The 22,875-nt window shown below is 39.6% G+C and overlaps 2 protein-coding genes across 3 annotated transcripts in view; both read left to right on the top strand.

Moving 5' to 3' along the window:
- mboat2a (membrane bound O-acyltransferase domain containing 2a) overlaps nucleotides 1-18,285 on the top strand; it is a 42,533-nt gene extending 24,248 nt beyond the window's left edge. Inside the window, exons 3-13 of the mRNA XM_042388615.1 lie at nucleotides 2,879-2,956; nucleotides 8,347-8,442; nucleotides 9,573-9,628; nucleotides 11,391-11,445; nucleotides 12,701-12,887; nucleotides 13,718-13,910; nucleotides 14,228-14,331; nucleotides 14,423-14,487; nucleotides 14,886-15,018; nucleotides 15,884-16,035; nucleotides 17,019-18,285. Of these exons, the coding sequence (XP_042244549.1) occupies nucleotides 2,879-2,956; nucleotides 8,347-8,442; nucleotides 9,573-9,628; nucleotides 11,391-11,445; nucleotides 12,701-12,887; nucleotides 13,718-13,910; nucleotides 14,228-14,331; nucleotides 14,423-14,487; nucleotides 14,886-15,018; nucleotides 15,884-16,035; nucleotides 17,019-17,184 (1,285 nt within the window). The 3' untranslated portion in view covers nucleotides 17,185-18,285. The remainder of the gene's footprint in view (nucleotides 1-2,878; nucleotides 2,957-8,346; nucleotides 8,443-9,572; nucleotides 9,629-11,390; nucleotides 11,446-12,700; nucleotides 12,888-13,717; nucleotides 13,911-14,227; nucleotides 14,332-14,422; nucleotides 14,488-14,885; nucleotides 15,019-15,883; nucleotides 16,036-17,018) is intronic.
- Nucleotides 18,286-21,307: 3,022 nt separating this feature from the next.
- The window catches only part of kidins220a (kinase D-interacting substrate 220a), a 47,474-nt gene continuing 45,906 nt past the window's right edge, over nucleotides 21,308-22,875 (top strand). Inside the window, exon 1 of one of the 2 annotated variants that reach the window (XM_042388159.1) lies at nucleotides 21,308-21,491. The gene's annotated coding sequence lies outside the window, so the exon portion shown is untranslated. Of the gene's footprint in view, nucleotides 21,507-22,875 lie in introns of both variants that reach the window. The other variant, XM_042388160.1, reaches the window with a different exon arrangement.

Below are 22,875 nucleotides of genomic sequence, written 5' to 3'. Positions count from 1 at the left end.
GGCCAATTAACATTATACATCAATTTCTTCTACATATGGTAGGTTGCCTGTTGGAATGAGAAATATACGGTACTGAAGAACAAAATGAGTTATGTGCTATTTAATAACAGTATTTTAAGGTGGATTTTTCTATGAAGGAGCACAATTGCCTATTTCAGTGTTAATTATTGTATTATTGAGGACAACGAGGACATGTTCTGAGTAATAAGTGTGAGTTTGCCATGTCTTATTCTGCTTTTATTCCACTAATTGTCTTGCCTACACCTTTTTTTCTCCTTTTTATGCCATCGTCTTCCCCTCTCTTATTTCACTTCCGCCCTTCCCTTTCTCGTTCTCCATCACTCCATCCTCATTCCCTTCATCCTTGCCAAAGCAAATGGGTCGATCGGGTGGTAACTGATATCCAATTAGAAAGCTATTACCCTGTAATAGACAACCCACTGTACCTCTGGCAGTGCCTCTCAAAGTGCCGCTGTGTGTGTGTGTGTGTGAGCAAACATAGGAAACATTAGCCTGACAGGCAGCCAGCGAGTAGGAAAATGCTAACCAGGTGAAATGTTACCTGGTCATCAGGTAATGGGTGATAGGGCTTTATTTGATCACCTACAGACAGACGGGTTCATGTACATAGTACGACTAACACAGAGCTGCGGTTGGATGATATCATTTGTTGTGGCTACACGGGAGAGGTGATGTAGTGTAATATGTTCCTGAATCAGAAACAAGACACGGATATCTGTCATCAATAAAGCAAATCTGTAATCTTTTGAAATAAATTTACATGAAAAAGGAGTTGGCCCTCTCTTCATATGAGTAGGTAGTTTTATCACAATAATAATAATTTTGTTTCAATGTTTTATCTTGATAAAAAATATCTTATGTTGTTGATTTACTGTAGTTTAAAGGTAAATGTTTCAGATTCTGCTTGTAAATGTTTGGTTTTCTCTTTTATTTCATTTTCATGAATCTCATTTTAACATGAAAAAAAATGAATATCCAGTAGAGGTAAATAAATATACAGTGGCGGTTAAGATGTTAGAACCTGAAACCTTCTGTAAACCTCCTCTCGGCTCATTTCTGGAATCAGAAGATGTTTCCATTTTTAGCAATTCAACAGAAATACATGAATGTGCGTAAAAATAAGGAACTGAAATATAGAATTCGAAAATAAAACGACTGCACTGTAGTCACTGAGCTGTGATCGACCGCTGGTTCACTGGGCAACGAAACAAGAATTGTAAAAATGACGATATAGTATATACAAATAGATACACAAATATCAAATGACAATTAAATTAAATAATTAATTACAGAGTTCAGGAAGATGGACTGGCCAACTTGATGGCAAAATATGATTCATCCTGTCCGTTTGACATGACAGCCTGTTTGTCCAAATGGGGGCAAAGAATCAATACATATAGTTTATGTCCATGAAAGCCTGCCAGAGAGTTTTATTTGCTACAGTAATTAATGCATTATAATCCTCTATAAATATCTATAAGCAGGTATATTTTATAAAGCCAGCAGAGGGTATTTTATTACACTTGGCTGAATGCTGTGGGCTAAGTATTTTAAACATGTTCACCTATATAAATTATACAGTAATTACAGGAATATGTCAAATTATTAGATAAACTTGTCAAATAGAGTAAGGTCACATTAACTTACAGTAAAGCCATGCACGTGTTTATTACTTATAAGGATTCTAATCAGCTTCTGCCAATGCAGCTTGTTCGTGTGTAATGCATGAATGCATCTGTGCACATGCTTGCATTTGCATCCTTTTATTCTCATGTACACACTCACACATAGTAATTTAAACTTTCATTGCACACACACATACACACTGTGCTGTCTTAGAGGGCACCTGGCCGTAGCCCTGGAGGAGCTGCCACACAGATGCTGCAGAGTGTTGGTTTATTTTAGGATGTGTTCCCTCTCCGTCAGACAGACAAGCTCATTTCTGAATGTCACTGGAGAAAACAATCAGAGATCGGTGAACAGTCGGAACATTTTCCTCCATCAAAGGGCAGAGAGTTTGCTTTAAGTTGTGTAGATATATGAAGAGATTGTCATGTTTGATTAATACTACCCAAACCAACAGGTCAGGCTTGACACTGTCCCTTTGTGTAAGAATTTTAGATATCTCCCCCTCTCCCTCCCTTAGGCATGACTACATTCTTAACCATTTTATTTGCTGAGCAGTTCATCTAATTCACCCGGCCTATGCTTCCTTATTTCTTGCAAAGCCCTGATGCCCTTGCCCTCTTTGTTGACTCACTACTAACACAGTGTGGCATCTCTCGTCTCCTGGGGGTTGGCATGACGTCGGGAGCATCACACACTGCGCCCTTCAAAGGCCCATCTGTTAGCTGCTGCTGCTGTTGAACCGTGTGTGTGTGTGTGTATGTGTGCTTCACAGGAAGAGAGAGAGGTGGATTTAAGTCTTCCAGACACACACATGCACGGACAATTCCCTCCTAATGGTGATATAAGGAATCTTGCGGCTGAAAGGCATGGGAATCAATTAAAAACAAAGTGTGATGCTGATGATCACTATCCTGTCAGGCTGTTTTTTTCTTTAGTCCTTTGACTGGAAATGACACATTTCTGGTTACAATGGTCTTGCCTCACATGGCTGATGGTGTGACTGTGGTTTCATAATGCTGTAATTTCCTCTTCTCTTCCTAATGACAGTAAGGGATGACAAAGCAGGATGTGGATGGCAAGAGCAAATAGTCTAATGTAGCTTGGTATACAAAAGAGGCGTGTGTCTTTGGAAGTTTTCCAGTAGATGACAAACCAAGAAACCAAATGTCAAAAGTTGAATATGGGAGGATCATGTACATTATTATTTATGTTGTCTGTCTCCCTGCAGGTATTCTCTTCATTTCCTGGTGCAGAGTGGTCTGTCCTACAGTGTGATTGTCTTCGCCGGCCTGGAGCACATGCACAAGTAAGAGCTTGTGGAGTACAAATAAGATGCAAAATTTAATTTAAAGATTTATCCGAATTGCTGTTTGCCCCCTTTTGTTCCCAGAAATGTCACAATCGCACAGAATTGCAAACAGCCTCTTCATTTCCCGCATGAGTGAAATGCTAACGCCTTAAAGGGCAACTCGATGCAAGACAAAGACGTTTGACAAAGTTGTAGATCCTGTCAGCGCTGTCAAATCAATCTCCTATATGCGTCTTTATTCGTTTGCCTCGGTCACAATGACGATGATTCTGCCTCCCAGGCTTCCATCTGTGTCCACGGCTCATCAAGACAACCACACACACACACACACACATTGTCTTTGATATTATTTTTACCAGAATTCAAGGTTATGAGTGCAGGTGTAAACAGTTGATGTTTACCCTTGGGGAGAGCACTCTAAATAGATGCTAACAAAACATTAATCACAATAGCAACTGCTCTCAGAAAGAAAGATCTCATTAGTACAATGACAGACTGACAATGACCTATAACAAAGGACATGTATAGCCAGACTAAAATGTGACATTTCAGCATCCAGCAATGTTTTACATCGAATGTCAGAGCACATATTTCCTGGAAGTTAAACCCAGACGTAACAGCTGTTCTGCCTCTTGCGTGCGCAAGTGGGTAGATGTGCAGCGTCCGGTCCCTCTTACTGTAACTATGATGAAACTAAAAACTGTGGCCAAGCCAAACCAACCCACTTTTACTGCATTTTTGAGATAAAGTTCACCCAGCCCCTGGCTGAAGGTGCAGTTCTCGGGGGCAGAGAGGAGGAGAGCCGCAGAGATAGGACACACTGACATGTTCATGTTTGCAGAGGGTGTTGAACCCACTGCTGTAAACCCACTGGGGTTTTGCATAACAAATGTTCCATTATCTCAGCAACAGGTTGAGATTTAACTCAAGCTGTGTGCTTTTTTGAGACAGCACACATGCAGTGGCCTTTGCTCTTTGAACTACTCCCAACTTGCCTTATTGTCCCCTTTCTCTCAGTCAGGTCTCTTCATTTTTGTCCTGTTCTCTCCATCTTTTTTGTTACTATATGTTTCATCTCTATCTCCCTGTTAACCATCCCTCCTCTTTATGGTTTATTACACAACACACCAAGGGCTAAGACTCCTGCTAAAGATAATACTGCTGATAGAGATTAAATGAATCAGAGCAATGCAAATATATACACGTTTCCCTTTTAATAAAACCTCCTATTATAAGACTTGATTGCCGCAGTAGCAACGGCTAGGCTCGGACAAACTTTAGAAACACTGTACAGCATGTACAGTACACCACTCCCAAGACCAGTGCACTGTGGCAGCACTTGTGTTATCCCTATTTTTTTTGTCGTCTCAAAGGCTCCCACTCACCAGACACCCAGCCCCTAGGGGAAAGTGTACAGTGAGTGCAGTGTGACAGCTTTATGGAGCTGCTAAAAGCTCTTTTTTTTTCCTGGACTGCGGGAATGGCCGTGAATGTGAACCTGTTGTACTGTGGCTCTACACCGACTAGAAACTCTTTGTTCAGTGATAGGCGTCATATTTCATACCATTCTGTCTCTCACAGCTCCAGATCTCTCAGTCTCCCGCTCCCCCACATCCTTTGACAGCTCACCTGTTGAGTGTGTTGAGCAAACAGGGAATGTTCTGGAGGCTTTCCTTCTCGCCTCACGTGTGAACACAGCGCTGCCTGCTGGTTGACAATAAGGAAAGAAAAGACAATAAGGTGTGGTGTAACCAGTAAAGAAGGTTTTGACAATAATGCAAGTGACCTCTTGAATTGATACAGGTGCTAAAGAAGAACCATAACAAAATTATAGTAGCTCAAACTGCTTAAGAATCAAAGACATGCCAACAAGCTTCATGTAAATTAGAACTCCAACTAACAAATATTTTCATTATCAGTTAATCTGCTGATAATTTTCTTGATTAATCGGTTTGATCCGTAAACCACCAAAAAAAACGTCCAAAGTGCTGATTTCCTAAAGCCAAGTACAGTCACTGAACGCTTTGTTTTGTCTGACCAACAGTCCAAAGCCCAAAGAGAATCAATTTATGATCATGTTGGAGACCAAAAAGCAGCAAACTCTCACATTTGAAACCATCAAGTTTGGCATTTTTGCTTAAAAAAATGCTTTTAATGGAATAATCAAATCAAATTGATTAATCAATCATCAGAACAGTTGTTGATTAGTTTTCTCAGTTGATTGACTAATCAATTAATTGACTAATTGTTGCAGCTTTAATGTAAATATCTTCTATTCAAAGGATCATTGTAAACTATTGCACTTTATTTTAGTAGAGGATATTCTGTTTTAGTGAAACAAATTGACACATTTACATGGCAAACTGGTATTTTTCTAGGTCAGTGTCTGTTTGCAACCTCTAGACATCGGTTGCCTGTGTTAGTGGTTGTAACCATCAAAGAGGAAGTTTCCCCTTAATTTGCTACCACCCTGATGTCGTCCTCAGCTCCAGCCAACTTATCTTCACTAAGGCGGCAGACCTGAATTGAGGATAAAATATACAAAATTATTACTGGATGTGTGAGATAAGCATGCAATTTAATTGGAATTCATAGGAGTTTTGTTGTGAAAGCATGACTGTGAACCTGACAGTGATAAGTGTCTGAATTACTGCCTCGCAGTCGCATGCTGAACAGATGGAAATTTCCTCTGGATCTGTGCACGCATTTGAGCAAGCATGAAGTGTGCTTCGAGGCATTTACAATGTGTACACAACCTTAGGGAGAGGCCTTAGAGTGTTCAAATGGTTATTTAAAGCCTGTTTTTTTGTTTTGTTTTGTTTTCATTGCTCCATGTACAGTGTATTTCCATACCTGCGGCTCCTGTCTGTGCACTGACCTGTCTACTCCTGTCCCACAGTGGGAGGCCAGCCTACTTTAGTCCCCGTCTCCATCCAAAGCCTTGAGTGGAAATGAAACACCCCCCTCTGAGCTGTGAATTAAACAAACACAAATCAGATGAGGATAAAGACGGGATCCCTGGTGGGCCCACTGCAGATATAGTTGCTATAGCATATATAGTCTATATACACACTGACAACCACAGCTGTGTGCTGCCAGTAGAGCAAGATGATTTTTAGCGAAACGGGGATCTTGCAAAGGATTAAAACTGTTTGTAGAGTCAACAGAAAACCTTTTGTCACTGGCTTCAAGAAAATGTCAAATAGAGAAAAGTGCATTGTAAGCAAGTGAAACCGATCTGGCTCAGATTTGCCTTTCTACAAGTTGTAACACATCAGTGAATGAGAAAAAGAATCTGAAGAAGTAACCTAAGCTAGGAGACACAAAGGTGATTAATTGAGAAATGTTTTCACAACCTTTGTGGTCCAATGCTGGGGCGGATCCTGGTAGTGTGCAGTGCAGAAGGGCATCTCAGCCTTCCTGAATGTACAAACTGCATATTAAACCACCCATTGAAGCTATATATGGTATCTTGGTTGTTCCAAGTCTGTGCACTTTTGGTTCCAAGTTGTGGGCGCTTGAACCCTGATATACCTGGTTGCACGTTGAATTTAATTCTGCTTTTTTATGTCCCATTGAGAATCCAATTAACCGATATTGAGCAATGTGACCTTTAAGTAGTGGCATGTTTTGAGGCCTTTTTTTAGAATCAGCTCACTTAAAGGCATCAGAATATTTGAGACAGTTATGCAAGCCAGGTTTCTAGAATGGTTCTCAAAGTGAAGTCTGAGGATCCCTCATGACTTCTCAAGTTTGACTTGACAAAATTAGCTTTTGGCTTTGATTACTACTGGAGTCACTAGCTAGCCGTGTTACTGTAAATCCATTTAAAATAAAAACATCCATAAATATTTGTCCAGTAATGAGCACTGGGGCTGTCGTGGAAAAATAAAGACTCCTCAGCCAAGAAGTCTCAGTTTGTTGAAGCTTGAAGAAAAACACAGCTCTACATGACAGGAAATGCTCTCAGTTCTCCCAACTTTGGGTTGGGAGTTGTACAAATTTATGCCATTTGTCTAGAGGTGCCTGGACATCACCGAATACTCCCAACTTGTTCCAGAGATAAGATGTTCCAACCACAGATGTGACCTTGAAACTGAAAAGATTCACCATCTTACACATGAGCGAGTTAGATGGGTGATATAACTATAGAAATAAAAAATTACATTTAAAATATGAAATATCAGAAATACAGAAAAAATATATTCAAAGTGAAAAGAGCTATGGAATTGTAGAAGATATTGATTGAAGGGGGATGTGAAAAAGTTCACGCACCATTGTTCAATGTGATGGTTTCACAAGTGTGCACAGATTACTTAAATTGATTAAACAAGGTTATAGGAAACACATATAAGTAACATTCTATGTAGAAAGACTGTAGGCTTTATTGGACAATGTTGGCTAAATACCGCTTGTATTTTGGGTGTCCAGTATAGAAGCCCTGCATTGGTCCAAAAATAAATTACTCACCTCCACACACACACACACACACTTAGTATCACTGAATGTATACATGCTGCATTTAAATGAGCCCTGTTGCTGCAGAGCTGGTCTAGGAATATGGTGAACATTAAGAGCCATACACTCTTCTGTATGTGCAAGATGCAGAATATTGTGCATTGTATAACGATTATCTTCTCTTCGCAGTGCATTCTCTAAGGGTTTTGTGATTAATAGTAGTGTTAAAGGTCTTAAAATATTTTATATTGGAGCACTGAAAGTGTGTTATCTTGTGTTTATAAATGCTCGGCAGTATCAGATCGGATGTTGTCTTCGCTGCATCTTAGGGCTGCAGATACAGTAGGCTCTCAGAATCAAGAGGTCTCGTTGTGTCTTACCTCTGACGCAGCCTAGCTCTAGCTGATGTGTTGTATTCCTTCTCAGAACAGAACAATCCTCTTATTGTTTGCAGCAGGGGGATGCTAGTTAGCTAGCTTTGACTTGGGCTGATCTCTACAACAGCTTTGTACTAAAGGCTTTACTGCTACTCTGTCTTCTGTTGAAAGGTTGTGTTGTCCTCTGTCTTCCTCCACGGACATTGACACATTATTGGAGCCTCCTCTGGCCTTTTGTCGAATCTTTGACCCCCGTCCCCTTTCCATAACTCTCTGCCTTGTTGCAGAGGCCACTGTCTTTTGTATTGTACTGTAAAGAAAAAAGTAATTGTTCTGCTAATGCGATGGACAATGTTCATTTTCTCTCCACAGAACAAATGCTTCATATCGATGTGTAGATTCAAATTTTGGAGATTGAAAATTAAACTTGGAAGAAATGCAGCAAGATTTCAAATTTGCTGTTTCTATTTTTACATATTATTTAGCTATGTGCAAATTATAATCATTTATTCTTCTCTTTTTTTTATGTCTTTTCTTTATTTCTCTGCACAGGTACTGCTTCATGGTGACTCTTGGCTATCTGATATTGTGTCAGATCACGCGAGTCTATGTGTTTGACTACGGCATGTACTCTGCAGATTTCACAGGGTAAGTTACACTGTAACAACACACTAGCTCACTACAACATTTGTGATTTTTAATTAAAACTGAAAGCTTCCTTTGGTGTTAATTTTGAATGCAAGATGTACTACGGATGAAGCTTAAAAGAGAAGTTAACGTCAAGCGTCAGGGGAACGTTGGATATGACTCAACCAGTCTGAGCTAAACAGAAACAAGAGCATGTCACATTGTTCAGATGTGTCCGCAGGAGGACGTTGATGGGGACTATAGTTGCTTGCCATTGGTTCCCACTCCTCCAGACTGTCTGACAATTCAAGCAGACAGCCTGCAGTCCCAGCAGGGTGGGGGTGGCTAGTTGCTAAGCAACCCAATGCAAACCCATACTGCCTCTGCGAGGGCAGAGATTTCACTCTTTCAACTACCTCATCTTCTGTCCCTGTTTTTCTTGAAAATGTCAAATTCACTTTTTTTTTTTTTCAAAATGTCAGTGTGACCCTTATAGCAAGGACCAGGTAGTTGTAATTTTCCTCAAAACTTTAAAGAAATTTTAATTAAAAACCAGACAATCTCTGGCCTGTTGCTTATACTTGATGCTGTTTTTTTAATTTAATGTTGCCACAAACAGTTTTTTAATGTATAAAATTAGTCAAGAAATTGTACTTGCTGATGCAGAACGTTGTATATATCTAAATACAGGCTAAAGGACATGAAATCAGGCTGGATAATTCTTTAAATATCTTGCTTTATGATTAAAAATGATTGAATTAAGTCAGTAGGAAGCAGGCTGTGTAGCAGAGTGATTCTCTGACTGAATCAGGGCCAAAAAATAGCTGAAGAATAAAAAAGACCTGCACTTATTGTAGAGGAAACTTCCCATTTTGAAGCCCATACTGTTACTGTTATTAATGGATTAATTGGCAGCTAAAGTCATTAGTTTGATCATGCACCCAAAAACTTTCCAAATCCCTGCCATATAAAATACAACAGTCTACAACAGACTATCAGTTTAACAGGATAAATCTTATAAACTAAAACAGATAAGCATACAAATAAAAGGTTAAGTATGTAGGGGGGGGGGGGGGGGGGAATGTCATCTTGTGAAGAAAAAGTCAAAACACTGTGATGAGCTGGTTGTATGTTTTCCTTGTCCTTATTAGGCCCATGATGGTTATAACACAGAAGATCACCAGCTTGGCGTTTGAGATACATGATGGTAAGGCGAGCATCAGTGTGTCTCTCAAAGTGTGTGTGTTTCCTGTCTGTGTGTGTGTCTGTGTGTGCCAGTGTGTGCATCCTCTGTGAGGCAAAAAAACAAAAAACTGGCAGACGTGACAGAAGTGAAAATGCCGGTTCAATTCTCCCAGGAGTTTAAAAACAGATCTCATGGGCCACATTTCCAAGCCAGTAGTCAGTTCTGACAATGGACTAGTGAACCAGAAAGAGAGCATCAACACAGTTATGTAATAGAGCAATGACCAACTATGTTCTCCCTCTCTCTCCCTCTCTGTTGAACAGTTTAATGGCTGACTTAAAACGAACAGCGCGTAGTGTTAGACATTTATTTATTAGCAAAACATAAACCATGCCCGGATGTGTGTCGCACAACAATCCTTTGCCACAGAAATACCAGCAGACCCTCAGATTTTTAAGGCAGAGCTGCCAGAGCGGAAGTGCACGGCGTCCAGTCGCTGCTCCACTAGCTGACCTGGATTGACGCAATCCTTTGTAGCGAATGGAGAGTTTGCTACCATAACAGGAAAACCACACGTGCTAATGAGCAATAAATAAAGCTGTAGACCTGACACCAAGGTTAAAATAAACGAGCGTGATCGAGCTTCTGTGGCGAGAAGAGGCTTAGAGATTGAGAGGATGATGAGAGTCACTCGCAGCTTTTTAGTTCCCACTTGGAGTCTTAAGTCCCCTCAGGATATTCTACACTGAACACAATCAGCGGTCTAATAATGATTTGTGTATTGGTATGTGTGCACGCGTGTGTGTGGTTACATGCATGTGTATGTAGCACGGAATTGCATAGTCTTTTAAATTCTGTTCAGGTCACTGATTCTCCTTGCAACTGTGACTCTAATGAGAAACTAAGACTGTAATCCCCATCCTCAGCAAACTGTCACTCTGATACCTGCCTGCTGTTTATACTCTCTCTCTCTCTTACACACACACACTGAACAGTATGTTGTTATGTCTGTTTTATATGGCAAAATATGTGAAGCCTCACGCGTCAAAATTCATCTTTTCATTTGTTTGGCTGGGATCAGAGGAGCAGCAGAATTGAACTAAACATCGCCTCGCAAGAAGAGATCTATGCTCAATATGTATCCCATGATGCCAGAGCTGGCCATGAGTTTTTCAGTCTAATGAGTTGCATAGCCACAAGCAGCTCAGGGTCTTTTGTAAGTATGCAATAAAAGAGAACAAACTATGAAAACAAATTTAGTCTAAAGAATAGAGCAGACCTTTACTAACCTTCTCAGTAACCCCTAAAATTAATGTTTACCTGGCTACACGCCAAGATGGCACACCTCCTCTTTGTTTATCAGTACAAGGCCAATGCAAAAGTGCTGCCAGAACAATAGTACAACCTGTGTTAGATTTTTAGCGAGGTTATGTACACAGCGGCCTGCGCTTTCTGTTGCGTCATTGTTTCTCGCCACTCTCTGCTCTCCCGCTCTCACTCATTCATCGTCCTGAGCTAACTCAGCAGAAGGAAGCCGGTGTTGCTGGGCCATTCACAAATGCCCTTTCCTGCACGTTGCTATGCAGTTACCCCAGTTACCCCTGACCCCGGCTAGCGTTGGTTGCAATACCACTCAACTCTTGAGAATCAGCACTTCTCATTGCCGTGAGCTTGAATTTGAAGATTTGGCAAAATAACGCATGTGAAACTGCTTTTCAGAACATGATGGATATAGATTAAATGTATTTTTTTAAATGTACAAAGTGTGTGTGTCTGTCTGTAGGTTTGACCAAGCGAGATGGACAGCTGACACCCAGTCAGAAATACCTAGCTATCAGGTATGTGACTCAGGTATGTTTTTACTGCTCTAGGTGATGAGTTGATGTCAATTAAGGATGTCTGCATTTGTATTAAAAAAGTTGTCATTGTGTTAGATTTGCATTCAGGTTTCCCATGAGCTCAATCTGAAAGAAATGATGCTCTTAATTTATTTATTTTAATAAAGGGGTCATTGCTTATATTGCTGCATAGGAAATCACCACATTGCCTGCCACCCCCACCCGCCCACTTTCAGTCTCTCTTTGGTGCTGTCAAGCAATAATTTGGAACTTGGTATCTAGGAAATCACACATTCACTGCTCTCATGTGACCTGTATTGTAGGAATGCCCTAACCTCCATCATTCCTGCATTATTACAACTGCAGATTTCTTTTCTCTAACAGTTTCTAATGGAGATGTCAGTGCAGCTGAGGTAAAAAGGAGGATTTGGTTAATATGTTGATAACATACAGTAGTTCAACAGAACAGAGATTAGACAGGACTGACATCTTGATATCATTATTGCAGGAATTGCTAAACAAAAGAAGAGAATATTTGTTTTCTGTGAAGCAGAGTTGATGCAGTGATCATGAGCTGAACTGGCCAGTGTCCTTATAAGGCAGGCAAATAAAAGGCATTAAATCTTTGTTTTATAAACCTTCGCTGGGCTGCTGTGAGTCAACAGCTATCTCTGAGATGGCTACGGGGAAGGTGAGGAATTAGTAGTCGAGGCAAAAACAAAAGCTCCCATTCGGGCAGTTAGATTTTGTGGGGAAAGAAATGATTCAGCAAAAGACCATAAAACCCAAATTGTTCTTTGTGCATCTATGTGGCTGCTAGGGAGCATGAAGGGGGCTGTGCGTGACATGAATTTCATCATCTGCCCATGTCCGTAAGGGTCCGTGTCATACACTTGCAGACACCCAATGTAGTATAAACAGAACTAGTATAAACTAACTGCTGTGTGTCTGCTGTCCTTGTCTGCCCTTGTTTTTTACCTTACTTCTTTACTTGGAGAGTTCAATAGAATAGAACAATGGGCTGAAATGGAATAGATGCTAGTAGCTCAGAAGATAATTTGATTCCCTGGTATTTGTTACACTATTATATTTTAAATCAAATCACAAGGCACAGTCCATGCAAGCATGATGTCCTGGATTTATTCAGTCCTTAACATTTGAATCTGGACTGTCTTGTTAATGTAAGACAATACAATAGTATAACACAAGTTTTTTTCTGACATGTCTATGCTTGTCTCTCCCTCTTGCACTTCAGGCGGATGCCAAGCTTGCTGGAATACCTTAGCTACAACTGTAACTTCATGGGCATCCTGGCAGGGCCCACATGCTCCTATAATGACTACATGGCTTTCATTGAAGGCACGTGCTACCAGCCACGCCACCATGAGAATGCCAACGGCAAGGAGAACGGGAAGTACAAGCAGAGCGAACCCTCGCCCAAGGTACAACACGCAGCTGTAGAGATGCAGTGTAGTTGTAAGAGGCACAATTGAGTCCCATTCAGCTTCAGTTACTTTCAGCTGAATCAGTTTGAAGAAGAAAGGAAATCTGGTATGCAGACAGGGTTTACAATGAACACACACAGTGCAACCACATCACAGTTTTTTACCACATTAAAGAGAAGGGCGTACAGCAGGTGAAGTCTGCCAACACTGAGGTAAGATAGGGGCAATATTTTGTGCTACGGTGGCCAGAAAGCTTTCTAAAATGCTTTTTTTTGGTAACTTGAAACCCTCAAAGAGAGTATTTGAATACATTGAGTGGTTATGATATTACGAAATGGGACTTTAAACTATGTAATTCTCTTTAATTGCATATTTCTGTAATGTTGGAAAAAGGCCCTTAGTAGAGCAGCTTTACAAGGGTGCAGGGTAATTATAATGCATTCACTTTCCTTTAGAGAAACAGAAACTAAAACATTATTGAGAATTTAATGACGCAAAATGTCTAAACCTCCAGGTTACTTATGAATTCTTACTGCAAAATGCATTAATAATTAAATTACACTCCCAAGATTTGAGCGTGTATATGTGTGTGTTTATCTCAAATGAGAAATGAACGGAGTGAAACACAGACATTGCTAAATATAAAAAACATGAGAGAAAGCTGAAGGACTTGAGTTAACCTTGAGTCTGCTTAACTGAGTGTTTAAAGTAAAAATATCACTTCTCTTATCGAGTGGTTACTGTTTCCTTTTGTATATAATGCAGCGTAATGAGTTTTAACAGAATTGATTCTTTTTAAAACGCTCGCTCCTCTCACCTCCTCTCAGAATGATGTCATCTCCAAGCTGTGTACGTGTGCCATCTCGCTGGCCATCTATCTGTCGCTGTGTAAGCTGATCCCAGTGGAGCACTCAATAGACGACAACTTCGTCAACTCCACACCCTTCCATCTACAAGTCATCTACCTTTACCTGGCCATGCTGGCTCTGAGGCCAAAGTACTACTTTGTCTGGACACTTGGTGAGTTTCACATGACGTCCAGGCCAAGATATGTATTTTATTTTATTGTCGGAAAATCAAATCTTGACATTCCTCCAGTTTTTTCAGTCTGTACTGTACTTGACCAGTCACAACCTTTGTCTATATGTCATTTCACAACATTTCTTGACATTGCAGCGCCATCTAGTGTTCAATCGAGAACTGCAGCCATTGTTACATATCAATGACAAATGCATGTAATGTTGTGTCACCCATTGTTTCACAAACAAATGCGTTCTCAGGACATTGAGGCTGTTTCTGTCATAGCACTCAGAAACATCTGTACCTTTCTTCTGCAGCTGATGCTATTAACAACGCAGCAGGATTTGGCTTCAATGGATACAACAAAGATGGCTCCCCGCGGTGGGACCTGATATCAAATCTCAGAATTCTGGACATTGAGGTTTGACTCATTTTTATGAGACACTTTATATCTTGATAATGCCCTTTTACAACTGCTGTCTAAAGGTGTATTGTTGCGGCTCTGATTTCAGTTTGCCACCAGTTTCAAGATGTTCTTGGACAACTGGAATATCCAGACTGCTCTTTGGCTGAAAAGGTAAAAGCATACTACTGTATAGCATAATACTTTACTTTGCTCAATTTGTGTGAGAGCTGTAAGATGCATATTTTATACTGTTATCTTAAAAAGTGTTTTGATTTCAGTCATGTCTGAATGAAATCATCATTTGAATGGTTTGATTCCAAAAATGCCACATAATCATTTTGCAGAAGATTTTACAAGCCTCATTGGGTTAGATTATTTAAAAAACATACATTAGAATTTTCTCATTAAAGAATCTCATGAGTTTTATTGCAATCCATGATCTTTTGTATATATATTCTCCAGTTATTGACTTTCCTAGTCAGGAATATAACCTTTCATTTGTTTCTGCTCAGTCATGTGAAATGTTTTGACTGAATACTGGACGTGTGCCATGTTGGTTCTTTCCCCAGGGTGTGTTATGAGCGCTGTCCCATAAACCCTACTGCTGCTACCTTCCTGCTGTCAGCCATGTGGCACGGGGTGTACCCCGGCTACTACCTGACCTTCCTCACTGGCATCGCCATGACCATGGCTGCACGTGCAGTGAGTACACAAACTGTTTCTGTCTATACATACAGTACAGCTGTTTGAGCTCTTCCCAGCCCAGAGATCTTGAAATGTATAACTATAAATTCAGCCACATATATGTAGGTTTATCAATCTACAGTGGAGTAGTACACTCTTGTTGTATAGCAATCATGATAGTGGGTTCATCCTATAGCTGTTCCAGGAAATTTTGCCAGTAAATTTGATTGATTTGCTTCCCCATCTTCCTGCCAGAGTCTAGGAGCTCTTTAGATTTACCACAGCTACTTAGCAGACCAACAAACACACACCGAAATCCTTTAATGGAGAGTGAGGGTGTAATGATAAAGTAGTATACCGCTTATACCTCATTTTAAGTGTGAGGCCATTACCACTAATCTCTGCTCAGCCAGACCTCTTCACTCTAGTCTTGTGAAAGAAGTAGACAAGGATATTTATGAAGGGTGATGGTCCAGGGGGGGAAACGCTGTGTAATTCTGGACTATCTACTCGGGAAGGGTTGATTAACTGAAACGCCAGCACAGTAAATTTGCTGTGTAGGTGAGTTCTTGCAGGGACTTTCTTCTTCTTTATCTAAAGGAGGACAATGAGACCACTGACCCAGTTCCACCATAAAACTCCTGGCTTCTGCCACATAGGCCTTTTCAGATATCGATTTCTCTGATGAGTTATTAGATGGAAAAAGACAGAGAGGGGGAAAAAAAGAGATGAGCAGATAATAAGCAGAACTAGGCAGGGAAAAAGATTTGAGAACTAGGTCAGTTGAACTCATAGTTGACGTTACAGTAGAAAGAGCGGAGTGCAATTTAAAGTTTACAGATTTGAAAATGATGTTGAGATCTTATGTTTTCTTCTCTTACAGGTAAGGCACAACATCAGACCGCACTTCCTGGTCTCCGACTCATACAAGTGCATCTATGATGTCATCACGTGGGCATGGACACAGGTTGCCATTAGTTACACAGTGGTGCCATTTGTCCTACTTGCTGTGGGACCTTCACTCAAATTCTACAGGTACGTATGTGTTGATGTTGATGCCGCACGGCTTTGGTTTGTACTACTGACTCTGGATTTCTTTTAAATAAAGTGTCAGAATACCAGAGAGAATACAACAGCCTCTGCTGTTCTCTGAAGTAATTAGCAGAGCAAGTTGTGCACACCCTTGTTGTTTAAAATAATTGTAATATTAAGCACGCAAATGAAGTTCCTGCTCACAGTGTAGAAATATGAACACTTTTTCATTAGCCTGGTTCCCTCTTGTGCGGCTGTAACAGTTAACGAGACAGCTTAATGAGCGTAGGGTTCGCAGGATTGATGAGGAGGAAATTAAGCGAGCGGCCTTGACATTGCCGGGCCACTGCTATGAAATAAAAACCCAACAATGGCCAGTGTCGTTCAGATGAAGGCTATAGTTAAATCAGAACGTGGCTGCTCGACAGGCAAAATAAAACAGACTCATTAAAGGAGCAGGGAGGTGGGAGCTGAAAAATATTCACATCTGTGGTTATGGTTTAGGTCCATAACGTAATAGGAGAAATTAAATAGTTTGATATGGTAGATTTATTTCCACATTTAGGTGAGCTTAACACAAAAAGTTGTCTCATTTCTGAAAATGTTCGGCAGCCTTTTTGTTTTACTACACTAAACTTTTTTTCCGCTTTGCCTATATGACACATAATTAGCCACTTTACATTGCCTGTTTTAATTATGATGCATATAATAGATATATATACATATATATTTGCCAAACCCCTTAACTTTTCTCAAAGCTCTTTTCCATGTTTGCAATCATAGAGAAACTGCATATTAGCATGTTAACATTTGCACTTAATACAGCTCAATCTAAAAGGAATATCATTGTTTTTAAAGGACAAATTCAATTTTGACCTGATGATGTTGCTACATGAAAAGAAACCAAAAAAACTGACCTGTGGCTCTGTGTTCATTCTCCAATTAACACTTATAATAAACTAAATGAGTCTCTCTTTGGGATGCAGGTCATGGTACTTCTGCCTACATCTTCTGTGCCTGCTGGTGGTCGTGGCCCTGCCCGTCAAATCGAGACGCCGGCAGGCTAAAGAGCAGCAGGACGGCTTACAGGACAACCAAACTGACCACAACAGCACAGACAACAACTGCAACCAGAAAGACAAAGCCACATGAGGCTCAGGACGCAGACGCGCAGTCCCCTTCAGCAGCAGAAACACTGAGACGAACTAGAAACCACTGAGAACTGGAGTGTGGCGAGTCTGTTTACCTGACAAAGAACCAAATATTGGACGTACTGAGAATCCTAACAGACAGAAAACACACGTCAACGTCCTGTCAAAACTTCCAGTAGCAAGGATGACCGCGATCACACTTCTTACACGGATAAGAGACCAGGATTTAACAATGGCCATGGTGTAAAACTAACGAGTGATAGTGGTTACATTACATTGTATTAGTGGAGATGAAGAAAAACTGACTTCCAAGCTGCCTTAAACCCTCTATGTACTCAGCAGGTGAAATAAAAGTCTGGATGGCACGCTGCAAGAACCCAAACGCAGTTAACACCAGTGTGGTGTCGGGTTTATACAAACAGAATAGAAGTGCAGTATGTGGAGGGTTTTTGTCATTGTCTGGATACAAGCCTCTTGTTAGTTGGAAAAGGAAAATGTGTCCATGTAAAAGAAACATAACCTTTTATCATCAGCTGCCAATTTCAAACAGGCCTTAGGATCCTCAAAATATTGTTTGATTTCTATGTCTTTTTTAAAATCCTTACTCGAAGAAGAATTCACATTGTACGTGTTTTGTATTTAGATGTCTGTGACAACACTATTTGAACACCATTCTTAACGCTTTCTTTCTGGGATGAATTGACTTCGCCTGATGTAATGAACCTATAAAGAGTCCCAAAGTGGAATTCAGATCTCGTCCATCTCCAGCAGTGGAAAGCCACTCAAGAATTACTAAATGGATTTCTGTTTCTTTTTATATTTTTCATATCTGCTGCTTTTCTTTTTTGACAAACACTCATCAGTTTCAGATAAATGTGTGTTTCAAAGGGAGATTATTTACTCTTTGGTGATTTAGAATACTTCTTTTTTTTTTTTTTTTTAAAGACCATTTCTGACTTTGGGTTCAGGGGTATTTGTGTTTTGTTTTGTTTTTTTTGTTTTTTTTATGTGTTCGTATTTTTCACACCACAGGTTTCCTCTGTGTTCAAATGTCTTGCCTCTGTAACATATGTGTCCAAAACTATTAAATGAATGCAAGTCCGAAATGACAAAATAATAAGTTAAAGACAGTGGATTGTTTACATCACTGTTGAACAAAATTACCGCAACAGAGATCTAATCACATTCACGCCACGTTCACTCAAGACGTTTAACTGTCAAAAGATTTTGTAGCCGTAATTATCACAAACCAATTGAATGTAGAATAGAAGTTTTCAAAATTGATGCACAGTACATAAAAAAGCACATATTGTATTCAGGCTACAAATTATGTAAGTGTGCAATGTGCATTTGTCGGCAAGGAAATCTGATATTTATGTATGTGACATAATAATAATAATAATAATAATAATGTACAAATTCAAAGACGTAGACCAGCTGTTGTGGTAAACGGTCTTATTTCATATTGTGTGCACATATGTTAGAATAGGGGATGTTTCAGGGTGCATTTACTGTATGGTGTAAGAGACACTGGTTCCTCATGTTGTTTTGGTCCATGGCTCGCTGTAAGCCTTTTAAATCATCAGTTTACAACACAGAGAATTTTAAGACAGCCACCACCTGTGACTGTTTCCTGCACCGTGACATATTTTATGGATTTAGTAGATAGAAATGTGGAAATGTGGTGCAGGCAACTTAAAATGCACCTCACTATTATTTAAACAGAGTCCAATGACACATTTTTACATATCCGTTAAACCAGGAATTAGTCTGGGGGATTCGAGCCCACAGTATCATACAGACTTTGAATTTGTCCATTTTATTTCTGGAAGACAAACAAACAAAAAAAAACAACAACTGTTAGTCATTTGAGTCGAGTTTGGTGCATTTGTGTTAGGTAAAATAATAACAAAGCAGCAGAGGTGAGTTTTGAAGTATGGACCTGTTTTTCATTTTCTTTTTAAGATTTTCTAACATTTGCATATTCCTGCCATAACTGTGTGTGTGTACCAGTATTCATGTGATGTCGATGTGGTCTCAAGTAAACTATATTTGTAGCCTGGGCCCAGTTTAGGCGAGTACGGCCCACCTAAGGGAAAGGGATGTCATTCTACAAACATTATTGCACTGCATGGCCACCCAAACCAGCAGATCAATGCAAACTGCTCCATATGTCCAAAGTGCCAAATCATGAATGGCGCATTTTTGTTTTGTGTGCATGTGTGCCTGCGTATGTGTGTGTGTGTTTGTTTGTGTGTATGTGTGTGCGCATGTGTCCATGTAGTATGTGTGTGTGCGCCTGTGTAACATAATGGTTATTTTTGTGTCAGAAGGAAATTTATTGAAAGATTTGTATAACAGTACATTAAAATTCTGATTTATGTGGCAAAATAAAGAGAAATTATTTTTAAACACTAACACTGATGTTTGAAAATAAATGTCTTTTTGTCCAATAATAGAAATTAATATTGGTACAAATGTTTGAAAAGAAAAATGCTTTTTTTGTTGTTGTTAATACTGAAAATTAACATTGGCATGAACTAAATTTTAGCATTCAACACTTCAAACACAATAAACTCACACAGAGAGCATGGAGGATCCCTACTAACAGGATCCCTACAATATAACAAAGATTTAAAAGACATTTAAAGAGTTAAGTCAATGCTGTAACGCTGTTGTTGCTGAAAGGTTGAGGGGTCTGGTCACAATACTGTACAGGTGCACCTTTGTCAACATAAAGTGTCCTCTAACTCACCACTGATGATTGCAATAGAGCAGAAGACAGTTTGACATGTCACAGTTGGAGAAGCACAGGTGTAAATAATAAAATGAATTATGGCTGGATTCCCTTTACCTGCATTGTGCTTACTGGCTCACTATTTGGCTTACTGGGACATAGAACCGAGCCATTGTTAGTGTTATTAGTACTACTTGTACTTTTCCTACTATGACAGGTCAAAATGTGTCTGCCATGCAAAGGGGTTGCTGAAATTTTATGATGAAACTTTAAAAAAAAATTCTTTGTGAATTTTAGGCCATTGAACAACATTTTAAATCTTGTTATAATGACGTACTTTACAGTAGGATGTTGCTGTGATATAAAACATCCCTACCACTATGACATACTTCAATAGTTACAACACCACAGCATCAAGGAGTTTCAGTAGTATTTCCCAGACATTGCAAACATAAGGGAGTAAAGGGAAAAGGGAACAACTGTAGTTTAGTGTCAATACACTAAATTATCATAATTCAAACCATTACGTCCAGAATACAATACAAGTGTTGTTATCAAGGTATTTGTTTCTGTTATTCATGTATGTGTAGACTGGCTGGCTCAAATAAAAGATATTTGAGGGATATGAATGAGCAACATACAGTATATCGTGATAGATTGACAGTCATTTTGGGTTTCTCATCTATTGTTTAATGCATATTCAATTCATAAATATAATATATAAGCAATAGTTGGAACCCATCGGCTATCTTTAGCCTTTGGGCGATGGCTGATATTTGAGAAAGGTCTTTTGGCGGTCTTGCAGACCTACAATTTGCTTCCAGAGAATGGAGTTGGAGTTGAGAGACGACGTCTATGACCAGATTGTTTCATAAGTAGCCAGTTTACACTCAGTTAACAGTTTAAAACCAAACAAACATTGATACTTTTTGTAGGTGTTTTAGGTCCAAGCAGGTAGCTCCAATGGATGTATTATAGGAGCAACGAGTACTAGCCAGTCAGAGGCAGAGTAAGGGTGAGTCATGATTCGCCATCCTAGGAACAAAAAATTTGGCTTCCAGTAGAAATCGCCCGGACAGAAATGGAAACAAAAATGCCTCCTATCTCAAAATCTTGTTCCTTGCCTACAGATATCTGCATTCATATGAAGATATCTGTTTATAGAGATTAGCAATAATGTAGAGGTTAGAGGGTGAAAATACATTTATAACCCTTAATTATAAGTCTCACTAACCCTTCCCAACTTACAGTACAACCAATTAAAAAAAAAAATTAAACACTGGCTGCCAACAGTAATCCTGTCAGCTGGGGTTTTTCCAGGCAAATCTTATGAAAGTGGGGGAGGGGTTCCTGATACTGCCCCCCTCTGCTCCGCCACATGTTTACGCCACTGTAACAGAGAAGAGGCGGAGCTGTTGACTTCACCGTAGCAGCGTCGGCTCAGGTTAACGTTGTTCTTTAAAACACACAGAGAGGAGAGAAGAAGCCGCAGTATGATGTGAAAAAGCGGTATTTTTTGACTCTCCGAACCGGAATCAAACTTCAGACGTTTTCAGAGCAGCCCAGCCTGGGTAAGAGGACTTCAGGTTGTTTACTGTACTTTTTTTTGTAACTTAAAAAGTATAAAGAGCCGTTGGGAGAGCTAGCCACTCTGCGTTAGCTTGTTAGCCGTTAGGAGTTTAGCTAGCGACTGTTTTTGCTGTTGCTTCCTAGTAATTCGTGTCAAATTCAGGAAGTTGTCTCTCTGTAACATCCTTGTCAAAACCCATCTATCTGAGAACAGAAACAAAGTATTTTAATACTTGACTTTTATTGATCTAGCCATATTTGAGGCCATGTGGTATGTGTAGTCTATGTGTGTCATCCAGATGTTTTTTTTTGGATACGCAGAGCGGCTGATGTGCCACACCTGTTGGTATGAAATAGTATTTAAAGTTGCAGATAGAGTCAGGAAACATGCTGTATAGACCCTACAGTATGTTTATCACACTGTTGTTGACACTGAGCCCTGGCTGACTCTCACTCTTGTGACCAGAGATTTACTCCAAACAGCAGCTTTACAGAGTTATCATAACAACTCTGCTGACTAAAACCCAGAAGCCCCTCAAATGTGGAACAAAGGCTGATTCACAAAGAGCAGCTCCAGGTTTGGCTTTTTAAAGTTTTCCAGACAGCTTAGTAAACCTGCTTTTTGGAAGAGACCCCGGTATGTGTCAAAGAGCTGAGTCCTCAGCAGTTTCATACCCACATGACAAGCCATAAGAGCTGACTGGTTAAATTTAGAGAACCTTTTGACTGCGAAGTTCACATGTTCACATAACAGCAAAGCTGACAAGGAGTTTTGTAGATTTTTCATCATGATATCCAGTGGTTTGTGTTTTTACATAAACATTGAACCATATCTGACCCTATAGTAGATCTGAGCGATTACGTGTATGGATATAATATTTATATCTTGACACCAGACAAGATATCTTCAGGGATTTGTATGTTGACATAATTAAAAATGGTGTTTTTCTGTATTACAGTTATGTGACACAATTTTATAAGCTGTTCTGGTGCTCAATGCCTTGAGCTGTTAAGTTAACACATCCACTTGACTATTGATTTCCTCTTTCAAAATGTATTCTTATGGGCCCCTTTTTTTCTTTTTTTAAACAAATGCATCTCTCTAAAATAGAGTTGAAACAGTTAGTCAATCACTCAATTAGTAGATTTACATATTATTTAAAAAGATTTTGATAATCGATTAATCCTTAAAGTAATTTTTCAGCAAAAATGTACTTGTTGCAGTTTGTCAAGTGAAAAGCAACATATTCTCACACCTGAGAGCCATGAATGTTCGGCATTTTTGCTTGAAAAATGACTTTAACGATTATTTGATTATCAAAGTAGCTGCAGATTAATTTTCTGTTGATCGACTAATCGTTGCAGCTCTAATAAAATACCTTTGGA

This window comes from Thunnus maccoyii, chromosome 16 (genome assembly GCF_910596095.1).
Source record: "Thunnus maccoyii chromosome 16, fThuMac1.1, whole genome shotgun sequence".
NCBI classification, from domain to species: domain Eukaryota; kingdom Metazoa; phylum Chordata; class Actinopteri; order Scombriformes; family Scombridae; genus Thunnus; species Thunnus maccoyii.
This window is presented reverse-complemented; position numbering and strand designations above follow the sequence as displayed.